Source organism: Polypterus senegalus, chromosome 12 (assembly GCF_016835505.1).
Source record: "Polypterus senegalus isolate Bchr_013 chromosome 12, ASM1683550v1, whole genome shotgun sequence".
NCBI lineage: Eukaryota > Metazoa > Chordata > Cladistia > Polypteriformes > Polypteridae > Polypterus > Polypterus senegalus.
The window spans coordinates 164,973,903-164,986,893 of NC_053165.1; the positions used below are offsets into that span (position 1 = coordinate 164,973,903).

The window sequence follows — 12,991 nt, forward strand, 5'->3', positions numbered from 1 at the left end:
ATCAGGAGTGTGAACTTGACTGTTTAAGGGTAATAAATTGTGCACAAGAAGAAGGCAGGCTTGTGAGGTCTCTGAATGGAGGGGCACTCATTCCCTCTCGGGCCATTTTGTGACCACCAAGTCATCTCTGTAGCAGAGACTGACAGTTGAGGGCAGACGTGGTCAAGAACATCTAAACTCCACACTGGCGATGGCATGAAGGTGGGGCTGAGACCCCGGCCCAGCGTCCAGCGTCACATGACATGAAGCTGCACTCGGGCAGAGTGACCCGCTGCGTGCCACACGCCCTGCGTGCCACACGCCCTGAGTGCCAGCTGACTTAACACTCAGTTTCAGTTCAAATGGCCTTACATGAATTCCGGGGGCGTGCAGGGGAGTCGGACAGTTTACTATCATAAATTCTTTTCTGCCATTTAATTGTGAGTTTATTAGGGAAAGTCCCCAGGTGTAGTCATAATGGAAACGCAGACTTTCTGGTAAATGAGCTCTTGCTAAATATGATGACAAGTTATGGGGTACAATCTGCTTTCCTGCCCACCACTTAAACATTTCTTTCCATTTCTTTCCAGACTCCTTCACAGAAAAGGCACTGAAGAGTAAGTGACATCTTGTGGCTCCTCCCTAATTCATTTGTCCCACTTTGTGACCCAAACTGTGACTGTCACCCAGCACCTGTCCGACTGGACGCAGGTCGTCCCCGTTGTGCTCTGCTGTCGTCCCGTATCGTCTTCTCATTTGTTGGAACCTCTTTGTTTATGTGGGCACAGCTCTGATGTGTATGCTGGTAGGGTCTGCCACCCGTCGTATAGGTGGGCACCATTATAACACATCACAGCAGCATTCGTTATCCAAGTGTCAGGTCTCATTATTAATAAATGTCACGTAAGCTGGGCTTGCCACCGGGACTGTATTGACATGTCGTGTGTTGGTCAAAGCCACGAGGAAGAACGTTAGTAGTGTGCTCTGTACGTGTGACAACATGGCTACTACTAACGCTGCGGTCTATTACGTAATGCCTTCCTATCTGTTTGTTCATCTAACTTTAATAGTGCCCTTCTCGTCTGTGACTCATTTTCGTATAAAGGGCCTTTTCTCTTTGAGTAAACAATCTAAATTATTTTCTGATGATTCTATCTGTTATATCATGTCGTTCATATCTGTCTTTCTATATTACATTCTTGTTTGGTGGTCAGACTGCACTCTGCACACTTAATACCGGTACTAACACAGGTTACATATTATACTGTGACTTTTACATGTACACACACATTAGAACAATCTGGACGAGCACAGGCCATTCAGCCCAACAAAGCTCGCCAGTCCTATCCACTTATTTCTTCAAGTCGAGTTTTGAAAGTCCCTAACGTCTTACTGTCTACCACACTACTTGGTAACTTATTCCAAGTGTCTATCGTTCTTTGTGTAAAGAAAAACTTCCTAATGTTTGTGCGAAATTTACCCTTAACAAGTTTCCAACTGTGTCCCCGTGTTCTTGATGAACTCATTTTAAAATACAAGACTCGATCCACTGGACTGATTCCCTTCATAATTTTAAACACTTCAATCATGTCACCTCTTAATCTTCTTTTTCTTAAACTGTAAAGGCTCAGCTCTTTTAATCTTTCCTCATAATTCAACCCCTGTAGCCCTGAATCAGCCTCGTCGCTCTTCTCTGGACCTTCTCTAGTTCACACACACACATATACTGTATCTACGAGCATATACATTGTGGACACTAGGGGTCACTGTTGCCCCTTAAAGCTAGCAGACAGACACGCCCCTAAGCACAAATAGCAGTTAATTAACACACTAATCCCAATTCTCTCTCTCTGTCTCTCCATTTCTCCTCCACACCTCCCAGTAAGCTTTGTGCACCTCCACCCAACTCAGGCTCGATCACCTACTGGGTCTTCAGCAGCCCTTTAAATAGTCCTTGACCCACAAGTGCTTCTGTTCTTCCTCTACATGACTTACCAGCACTTGAGAACTTGAGTTTCTCCTTCAGCCCAGAAGTACTTTGAGGTTTGCGTCCTCGTCATCCATTAGTGCTTCCCACAGCATCCCCTGACAGCACCCACGGTACCCAGCAGGGCTGTGTTGCCAAGCTCCATGTCTAAAAGTGCCCTGCAGGATTCTGGGGCCCCGCTGCAGTCCAGGGAAGCTGCCATCTAGCGTCTTGGGGAGATGCCTTCCCCCCATCCTTCCATCTCTGGGGCGTCCCAGGCAGGTTGAGCAGCCAGCCATCTTTTACAGTATATACATACATATATATACTTACTGTCCCCCGCGGCTCTGCTCGCATACTAGTGAAACAGGACAGACTTTAAAATTCAATAGAAAATGTCAAAAATATCATAATTTGCATTGAGCAGAACTGATATTGATAGCTTTCATATCCGAGGGCCCCCTAATGTCCAGTATTTTTGGTTTTGCTATTGGGGGTGAGAATGTGGCCGTGATGTCTTTGATGAAAATGTAAAAAGTTAGCAAGCGGAAGGCGGGTACACTCTGATGTCAAGCACTGGCACCGTATCTGGTCATGTTCATCTCTGACAGGGGAGAAGAGCACATGGCCTTGGTATCTCTCTCTGCCAATCAGCAGCGACCCTCTAAGACACACGGAGCTCTGATCTCTCTCTCAAAACGTCACACGTTACTCCTTACACGTGGCGAGAGAAACAGCGACTGAAATGGAGGCTGGCGCAGGAGTGAGGAGGCCCCGCCCCACTCCCCACTCCTGAGGCCCCGCCCCTCTCCCCCACTCCTGAGAACCCGCTCCTCTCCCCCCCTCCTGAGGCCCCGCCCCTCTCCCCACTCCTGAGGCCCCGCCCTCTCCCTACTCCTGAGGCCCCGCCCCTCTCCCCACTCCTGAGAATCCGCCCCTCTCCCCAATCCTGAGGCCCGCCCCTCTCCCCCACTCCTGAGAACCCGCCCCACTCCCCCACTCCTGAGAACCCGCCCCTCTCCCAACTCCTGAGGCCCCGCCCCTCTCCCAACTCCTGAGGCCCCGCCCTCCCCGTACCCACAGCCTGTCTCTCTCGGATTCGCACAAATAAATTGTTGCCAGGCAGTAATTCCACTAGGATATCTGAAGGGGGTCAGGGGGGCTTTAATTATAAGGGACATCTTCTTCCCCCCGGGTCAGAAAGCTTGGAGTTGGGGGGTATTAACTCGGAGTCCTCAATCAGCATGGAGCAGAGAAGGCCAGGGGGGTGATTTGGTGGCACGGGAAGGTGAGCAATGGGGGCTCCTATCTATTTACTCCTGCAAGGTTTCCTGCCCACACTGATGTCTTCTCTTTGTGCCCAAGCCAGGCAGACTGTCCTAACAGGGTCCCTCTTTTCTTGTATGTTTAGGTCACGCGGGGGTCCGTCTCTTCGTTTCTGGTCCCGTGTTTGGAGTGGCGATGCTGCTAATGGCGGGCGTGCTGTGCTGAGTCAGGAGTCGGCGGTGAGTTGGTGGTGAGTACGGCTTCATCCGAGTGCTAAACTCAAATCACAGAGACGGATGTCTGACTTTACGGTTTCCACACTCACTTCAGAGGCGTCGCTTGAAAAGGAGTGACAGTCGCACCACAGCAGGTCTCTCGCTTTGGAAGTCACGTCTGAGCTGACTTTGTTCTCCTCTATGGCCGCTGTGGCCCACACCTGAAGGCTCTAAAATGTCTGACAGGCATCCAGGCGATGGGCACCTTTAGGAATCTCCATGCCTTTGGTACTGAGATGCCCTAAATGACGTTGTTTCTTCTTTGCAGGTATTGCAGCGGCGAAGAAGAAGAAGAAGCTCAAGCGTCCATCCGGTTGCGACCTCCTGACTCCAGCAGGCCATCTTCTGCTGCTCTGTTCATCTGGACGCTTTGTGGCCTTGCAGTTGTACCGAGCTGTTGTGACACTTTAGTCTTGAGATGCACCCTCGTCCACTTTGTGAAGTGCCATCTGATGGTGGGCTCTGTGTACGCAATAAATAAAGTTTGACTGATAGAAGCACTGAGTGTTGACGGTTGCACGGGTTTCCTTTTCACTGCGTCCTCCACAGCAGAACATCGAGACGTGGCGGCGGTTCGTCTAGGGTGATCGCGTTTGGGCTGAGTGACCTGTCCTTGTCATGCCCTGCTGGTGTCACCCATCACTCCATTTGTAAGGTGATCCTGGTGGGCCCTGTGATGGAGGGACTGGCATTCTCTTCATGGTTGGCTCCTGCCTTACACCTGATGCTGTCAGGGTGGGCTCGGCCCCCACCCTGTGACTCTGAACTGGAATGAAGTGTCTTAGGGACTGACATTTTATTTATTAGCTCAGCTGGACAGAAAAAAGTGCAAAAAAGAAGACCACACTGCAATCTAAGATGAAGACCACGACTTGGGTGGCAGACCTTGACCAGGTATAAATATGGAGGCTGTGACGCCTCAGGCGTGTTCAGCACCGCCTGACTCTGACTTGCTGTTGGCAAAAATAACCAGGAAAGCCAGAAAAAGACACAAAAGTAAAGCTTAGACATGGCATGCAGCATTGTGTATAGCGCCTTGAGAAGACCTCCAGACCCTTCACTTTCGCCTTAGGACCTTCTGCTAAAATCAACTCAATCCAGAGCCACAAAGTGACGACAGGATTGTGGACATCTGTGAAAAAGTATTAAACATAAAACAACAAATTAAGGTGGCAAAGTGGCACAGTGGCAGTGCTGCTGCCTCGCAGTAAGGGGTCCTCCTTGCGTGGAGTTTGTGTGGGTTTCCTCCAAAGACATGCAGGTTATGTGGACTGGTGATGCTAAACTGGCAGTGATGTGTGTTTCGTGTGGCATTGCCCGTTGGTGGACCAGCGCCCTGTCTAAGGACCTGATCTAAGTGGGAGAGGTTAAAACCCCCCCTCCACCACGTGACCCTGGTCTAGAAAATGACAACAAAACGGTGCTATCATACTGGCACAGGTCTTCAGAGGCTTCACTCAGCAGTCCATTGAAGCCCCGTTGTCCGCCGTGCCAGCCTGGCGTGTTCTTGGGCCTGACGCGAGTGATGGGCTCTGCACACCTGCATTTGGAGAATGTCTGCCATCTTTGTCTTTGTCTTAGTTGAGGTCCTTGATGTTAAGTAGAAAACCTAGAGGGGACTGGGTGGTCTCGTGGCCTCAGACCCCCTGCAGATTTTATTTTTTTTCTCCAGCCTTCTGGAGTTTTTAGTTTTTTCTGTCCTCCCTGGCCATCCGCCCGTACTTTTGTTTTATGTTCGCTACTGTGGCCTAATTGTATTCTTACATTTTGTCTTTTTTTTTTCTCTTTCTTCATCCTGTGAAGCACTTTGAGCTCATCATTTGTATGAAAACGTGTGACAGAAATCAGTGGTGTTGTTGTGCTGATGTTTGTCTGCAGATCCTCTCGAGCTCTGTCAGGTCCAGTGGAGACCATCAGTGGACAGCCAGGACCCTCCAGAGATGTTCAGGTGGGCTCAAGTGGCTGGGACGTGGAAGGACAGTTACAAAGTTGGCCCCAACAACAACATTTATTTCTGTCGCACATTTTCATACAAATAATGAAACTCAAAGTGCTTTACATGATGAAGAAAAGAGAAATAAAAGACAAAGTCAGAATTAGAATAAGAGAACACTAATTAACATAGAATAAGAGTAAGGTGGTCCGATGGCCAGGGAGGACAGAAAAAACAAAAAAAACTGAGAGAAAAAATAAAATCTGCAGGGGTCCGAGGCCACGGGACCACCCAGCCCCCTCTGGACATTCTACCTCACATAAATGAAAGAGTCCTCTTTGTATTTAGGCTTCTCACTGAAGGACTTGATGATGACGGCTGTTAGCCCATCAATGTAGGAACATCATGGAGCTTTGAGTAGGTGGAGGTGGCGCAGATCATCACCACAGAAAACCGGGAAAAGAAACAGAAGAGAGAGTTGGGGTCAGTACGGATTTTGGAGCAACCATGAATAGTTATTATGAGGAATTGAACATACAGAGTATCAGGATTAAATGTAGGTGAAGTTAGGAGAAGGCCATGTTAAAGTCATGTGTTTTCAGCCGTGTTTTAAACTGCTCTACTGTATCAGCCTGGTAAATTCCTATTGGCAGGCTATTCCAGATTTTAGGTGCATAACAGCAGAAGGCCTGCCCGCCTCACCACTTCTTTTAAGTTTTGTTCTTGGAATTCTAAGGAGACACTCATTTGAGGATCTAAGGTTACGATTTGGAATATAAGGTGTCAGACATTCTGATATATAAGATGGAGCAGATTATTTAAGGCTTTATAAACCATAAGCAGAATTTTAAAGTCAATCCTGAATGACACAGGCAACCAGTGTAGTGACATCAAAACTGGAGAAATGTGTTCGGATTTTCTTTTCCTAGTTCGGATTCTAGCAGCTGCATTCTGCACTCGTTGCAAATGATTGATGTCTTTTTATTGGTAGTCCTGAGAGGAGTGCGTCACAGTAATCTAGTCGACTGAAAACAAACGCGTGAACTCATTTCTCAGCATCTTGCAGTGATATAAGAGGTCTAACTTTACTTATGTTTCTTAAGTGAAAAAATGCTGTCCTAGTGATCTGATGAATATGTGATTTAAAATTCAGATTACAGTCAACAGTTAGCTCTAAGCTTTTTACCTCCGTCTTGACTTTTAATCCTAATGTATCCAGTTTATTTCTAATAGCCTCATTGTATCCATTATTGCTGATCACTAAAATTTCAGTTTTCTCTTTATTTAACTTGAGAAAGTTACTATTCATCCATTCTGAGATACAAGTCAGACATTGTGTTAGTGAATCAAGAGAGTCGGGGTCATCAGGTGCTATTGATAAGTACAGCTGTGTGTCATCAGCATAGCTGTGGTAGCTCACGTTGTGCCCTGAGATAATCTGACCTAACGGAAGCATGTAGATTGAGAAGAGCAGCGGACCAGGATAGAGCCTTGTGGACCACCATATCGGATATCATGTGACTTTGAGATTTGATTACCACAACTCACAAAGAATTTTCTTCCTGCCAGGTAGGATTCAAACCAATTTAAGACCCTGCCAGAGAGGCCCACCCATTGACTAAGGCGATTTCTAAGAATATTGTGATCAATGGTCCTGTGTGCAGTCTGAGCCCAGTCTGAGGGCCAAAGCACGTTGAAGCAGGTCCTCGTGAAGGACATCTCTGTGTTTTCATCTGGTCAGCTTACCCTCAGCCTTGTCTACAACAACAACAGTAACAACAACAGCATTTCCTTCCATTTTCATACAATAATGGAGTGCCAAGTGCTTTACAAAATGACAAAGAGAAAGTTACAAGAAAACAAAAGCAATTAAATTAGGCAATAGCATTAAAGAATAAGTGACAATGAACAAAACCAGGTATGGTCAGGTGGCTGGGAAGACAGAAAGAACAACTCCAGTTAGGGTAAAAAACAAAATCTGCAGGGGTTCAAAGGGGGCCAGAAGACCACCCGGCCAGCCCCCACTGGACATTCTACCTAACACAGAGATGTTCCCAAATCAAACTGCTTTGTTTTCAGGTATCACATGATAGGATTTGATAACATTGGATAGAAAGGCACTATATAATAGATAGATAGATAGATAGATAGATAGATAGATAGATAGATAGATAGATAGATAGATAGATAGATAGATAGATAGGCACTATATAATAGATAGATAGATAGATAGATAGATAGATAGATAGATAGATAGATAGATAGATAGATAGATAGATAGATAGATAGATAGATAGATAGAAAGGCACTATATAATAGATAGATAGATAGATAGATAGATATGAAAGGCACTATATAATAGATAGATAGATAGATAGATAGATAGATAAAAGGCACTATATAATAGATAGATAGATAGATAGATAGATAGATATGTGAAAGGCACTATATAATAGATAGATAGATAGATAGATAGATAGATAGATAGATAGATAGATAGATAGGCACTATATAATAAATAGATTGAGAGGACCAGGGAAGCAAGCATGGGCAGAACAATACCTCCCCTATGATGTTAGATGGCAGCCCCCATGGGTTGCAGTGGTGCCTCAGACTTCTGCAGGGCTTCATGGGAGATGGAGTTGTTTACAGCTCTGTTGTGATCCAGGGGTGCTGCCAGGGGGCGCTGCAGCTATCCCTGAGCCCGTGTGGATGGCTCTTCTGCCACACCTGGAATTGCTGCTGGAAGCAGGTCATCAAGCACCTGGCACATCTCCGGTTGATGCACTAAAGGAGCCAGCAGAGACCACTCGGTGAGCCAGTCAGGAGGAGGGAGATGGAGCTTGCCAAGGAGGAATGGAGGATTGAAGAAGAAAAGAAATCGAGAAGGAAAGTACTGTGCAGTGTTGTGCTTAGTGGGACTGAGTGTGCCTGTGGGAAACGGGGAAGGCATTGCCAACAGAATATTTGTGTTTTTAGAAGTGTGCCTCCTGCATCTTTCTGTGTCAGGTTAAGTGCCCGTATAGTGCCATCTACTGTCACAATAGATAGATAGATAGATAGAATGAATGTATATTTACTAGTATTTGTGTATATTTGTGTATATTTGTGTGTGTGTGCGTGAGTAGATATGGCCCCACACGTGAGCCTGCACTGGCCTGAGTGAATTTGAGAAATGAAGCGGAGGAGGAGAGCACATGACAGAAATCAGAGCAGGGGTCCGTTAAAAGATTTTAAAACCCTACTGAAGTGACAAATTCCAAGAGTATTAACTCTATTGTTGGTGACCTTACATAAGACCCATACAAGGAGGTGTCACAGGCACTATTTTAGGAAAGTGAATAAAAGGGACGGACCCTCCGGTGAGAGGCTGCCACCAATACTGTGCTGTAAACCCACACATCGCTGAGAATGACTGTAAAGCCACATTAAGCGTCTTACAAGCGTCGAACAAAGTCAAAGATAAAATGAGGATGTAACTGTGGTGCACTAGGTGGGCCACAGGGGGCCATTCAGTGGTTTATGATTCACCGCTATACTGCTGGCAAATATGGCGGCCAACACTGCCATGGGGGGTCTGAACAGTACAAGATGGTGGTCTCGCTCCACTCTCTGTGAAATGTGAAGACAGTAGGAGCTCCCGACCGCAGCTCAGGGGATTCATGAAGGGCCTCTCTGTTGAAACCTGCAGGAGAACCGAGGAGATGTTTTAAGGTTTAAGGAAAAGCGTTTTGGAAGAACCCAATCAAAAATGTCATAACGCAGAGCACAATGGCAGCGGAAACTGCAAGGCACTATAAATGCTGGACGGGATATTATTATCTGGCTGGCATGGCACAGCTCTGCAGGGGTTGCACTTTTTGGTAGCAACATGCAGTCAGGCCACTAGTGGGCAGCAAGAGCGTGCTGATGCAGTGTTGCTGAGCGCAGCAGAGACTTCTGGGAAGTGTAGTTTATGGATTTGCTGTCTGCTTTCATTTCTGTTGCCTTCACTACAAGGTCTGACTGTGTGTTGTACACGAAATGTGAGCTTTTGGACACACACCAATGATTATGTTTTTCATATTAATTTCTTATGTTGTTCAATATTTACAAAGTTTCTTTTTATTTCATCTCCATATTATTTATAGAACAGTAGAGTATTAACCATTTCTACTGTGATCTTTCCCAGAATCCCCTGGGAGTATGCAAGGTGTGACGGCATGGCTTTGTTTTCTGGAGTGTCCCTGTGTTGGTGTGCATTTCTTTTATTTTTTTCCAGTCAAATCTTTTATCATCTCGTCTGGCGTCAGCACATGAAGTCTCAGTAGAACAAATGGGGATCCAGAAGTGCTCCTCAGATGTTAGGGTGGCAAACGATCAATGAAAGAGAAGCGACGCAAGTGAAATCAAAAAAATGTCAAAGCTGAGAGATCAGCCACAGCAAACAAGAGTCAAAACCTCAAAGGACTTTAGTTATGAGACGAGACTTGACAAGAAATCACAAAGTTAAAAGGTGTTGAGCCCGCAAACACAGATGCAGCCTTTTATTTCTAACGCGCTTGTCTCAAATGTTGCTTTTGCTTTGTCATTTTGGCGTATCGAGTGTTGAGTTTAACAACATCTTTCACGAATATTAACTTACATAAACACATTTTAAAGCCAGACATTACTAAGGGGGCACACTGAGCGGCAGTCGCCATCACCTCCCTGTGCTCAGGTCCTCGCTCATCTTCTTGCAGATTTCCTTTTCTAATCCAGCACTCTGTTTGGAGGAGGACCAGCGTGCGTCTCCTGGTTCAGAAAATAACTGACTAAGGGTGGTCTTCTCATATTTACTGTCTATAGCAGTTTGGCTGCTAAAAAATGACACGTGAGGACCCATTGGAGGACACGCCTCCTCTGTTGAATGGAGCTCAGCGGTGGCCACGCCCCCGACTCCTCTGCCCAGTCAGGATGTGTGACATCACCCAGTTGCAGGTAGTGACTCTCATTCAACTGGCAGGCAGACGCAATCGTCCAAAATCTGATGGAGTTTTTGTTTTGTTTTTTTTAATTGTCACACCACCGACTTTACATTTTTTATTTCAATTTGGCAAACAGGCGGGCTGTTCTGTTAGACAGCTTTTGTGGGCTTTAGTAACAATGCCAAGCAGTCCATTTTAAAATGTTACCCAGACTTCAGTTTTGTGCATAAAGATGAGTGAGCCTGTGGTTTGAGCTGCCGGCCAGCACCTTCGGTGTCCCGTGTGTCCAAATCTCAGCTCTGATCTTGCAGGCTTTCACTGCTTCTGAGTATTTGTCTTCCAACTTTACTCAAATGACCAAGGACACCCCAAAGACATGCAGTGAGTGACGCTGGGCAGTCTGAAGTGCTGCTCATGAGGAGTCATCATGGACTCGATGCTATCAACGGTGTGCAGACGCCATTTAGAAGGCTAACAGCATGTCAGGTTATATAGCGCCTTGACGTGTGGAAGTCACAGAAGCTTTATAACACACTGGTGAGGCCTCATCTGGAGCTCTGTGTGCAGTTTGGGTCTCCACAAAGACACAGCAGCGCTAGAGAAGGTCCAGAGAAGAACAAGTAGGCTGATTAGAGAGGGAATGGGCTGTGAGGATCAAGAGAAGGAGCTGAGCCTTTACAGGTTAAGATCAAGAGGAGACCTGACTGAACTGTTCAAAATGATGAAGGGAGTTAGTCCTGTGGATCGAGACGGTGATTTGAAAATGAAGAACACGGGGACACAGTGGAAAACGTGTGAAGGGGAAATTTCACACAAACTTTAGGAAGAGAACCAGAGACACATGGAACATGTCACCAAGTGGTGTGGTGGCCTGCAGGAGTTTAGGGACCTTCACAGCTCAACTTGGCGGATATGCTGGATGAATGGCTTGTTCTCATCTAAAGCCTTCTGATGTTCGTGCAGTGCAGGGCAGCCCACCCAGGGCTCATTAATGTCATTGGTCAGGCTGAGGGTTCTTGTTGTTCATGAAGTGAAAAAGGCTGGAAACACCAAAAGAGCCTGGAGGTGCCCTAAGAATTGAATCCAGCTGTCAACAATCCTCTGCTTCTCCATTTGCCTTTCTGATTCTAAGCAAGGATCTCGCTGTCATTCCGTCCATTTTCTCGATGTGTAAATTCACACGCGACGTTAGCACAGAAATGGCTCGGGTGTACCTCTTGTGATTTCTCGCTTTGTTTTAAATGCTTTTGTCCACATGGAGTATCAGTGAACTTGAAGAACACCGCCACAGTTGAACCGAGCTCACGGGAGGATGATTTTCACTTTTTGGGGAGGTTTTACAAATGGATGGGATGAACATCACCTAAGCTGGACAAGCAGGCCTCGCTGAGTTCTCATTGGGCAGAAACAAGAAGGTGCCATGAAGTCAAAAGCCTGAGAGCCGTGAGCATTACTCAGCACTCTTCTTGACATTTCAGGGGATGTTGGTGAAGCGATTCACTTTCACTTCCCATCAGCCCTTCTAACCATCTGCTGCGCTCCTTTCCGTTGGACCTCACCAGTCCTCCCAGCTCTGAGATTTCCTCTCGATTTGCATGTGTGATGTTCTTCTGTGTGTCCTGCTCCTTTCTGTACAAAGTGAGTTCTGGTGGCAAAGCGATCCATTTCTGTTAGTTTGCACTGATGACAATCTGTGCTGTTTATTATCACAAACATTAAACTGTCACCATAGTTTGCATCTTTCATTAGTGGACAACATTCACGGGTGGCTGCTAGTGAGTCATTGGTGGGGGGCTAAACATCTTACCTTTATTTTACATGTCCTCACCCTGCCTTCTGTGTGGGGGATCCTGCATCTGTCCTACTAGGCCAGTGGTGTCCCTGAACCTTTGGGCCACCAACACCTTCTGAAAACAAGTTTCCCTCGCTATGGCCAGAGGAGTTGGGTGTGTTTAAACATCTCACCCCACCCATGATCCTCCTTCAACTCCGCCCATAATCCAATGGCATGGCACCCCTAGTGACAGCTGTCAGGCTGCGGGCTCCGTAAGGGCGATACTCCCTGGTTACACTCACGGCTCATGGTAGGGTTGTGGGAAGGTCATGAGACTCAAATAATGGACACATGACGCCTATGAGTGAAAGGTGCAGTGAGACGTTGAACTTGTCCCATGTTTAACTGCAGGATGCAGTGAGGACCTTCTCTCTGAAAACGCCAGACCAACCTCAGGACATCCATCCATCAGGGTAGCCACAGGTCATGTACAGGCTAAAGGACCTCCCTGTTGCCATCCATCCACTTGGAGGGCTCACTGCATCCCCCTCACCCTCCTCTGGTCCCTGGACATCTCTGTGTAGTTATCTCCTTGATCTTCATTTTACATTGGGATATCGGGGGTCCTGTCTATGGTCCACCAATCCCACCGTGCATCTTATAGTGTGGCTTCATGAAGGAGGCCTCTTATTGGTCTCTGCCAAATCCAAAGAGCTGGGGGTTCTTTTCCACAAAACGACATCTAAGGCACATTTAGAATTTCTAATGCCCTTCTCATTCTCTCACTAGACACAGACACCATGATACTCATTTCCAGTATCACATCTCATCAGAGCTAAGGTGCTGGGCGGT

General features: G+C 46.6%; 1 protein-coding gene across 5 annotated transcripts in view; it reads left to right on the forward strand.

Annotated features, from left to right (window-relative positions):
• Nucleotides 1-4,039, forward strand: part of LOC120540144 — a 41,741-nt gene extending 37,702 nt beyond the window's left edge. For 4 of the 5 annotated variants that reach the window (XM_039770655.1, XM_039770651.1, XM_039770652.1 and 1 more), the window contains 3 exons: nucleotides 570-596; nucleotides 3,357-3,461; nucleotides 3,755-4,039. In XM_039770655.1, the coding sequence (XP_039626589.1) occupies nucleotides 570-596; nucleotides 3,357-3,436 (107 nt within the window). In that variant the 3' untranslated portion in view covers nucleotides 3,437-3,461; nucleotides 3,755-4,039. The remainder of the gene's footprint in view (nucleotides 1-569; nucleotides 597-3,356; nucleotides 3,462-3,754) is intronic. The other variant, XM_039770653.1, reaches the window with a different exon arrangement.
• Nucleotides 4,040-12,991: the final 8,952 nt, after the last annotated feature.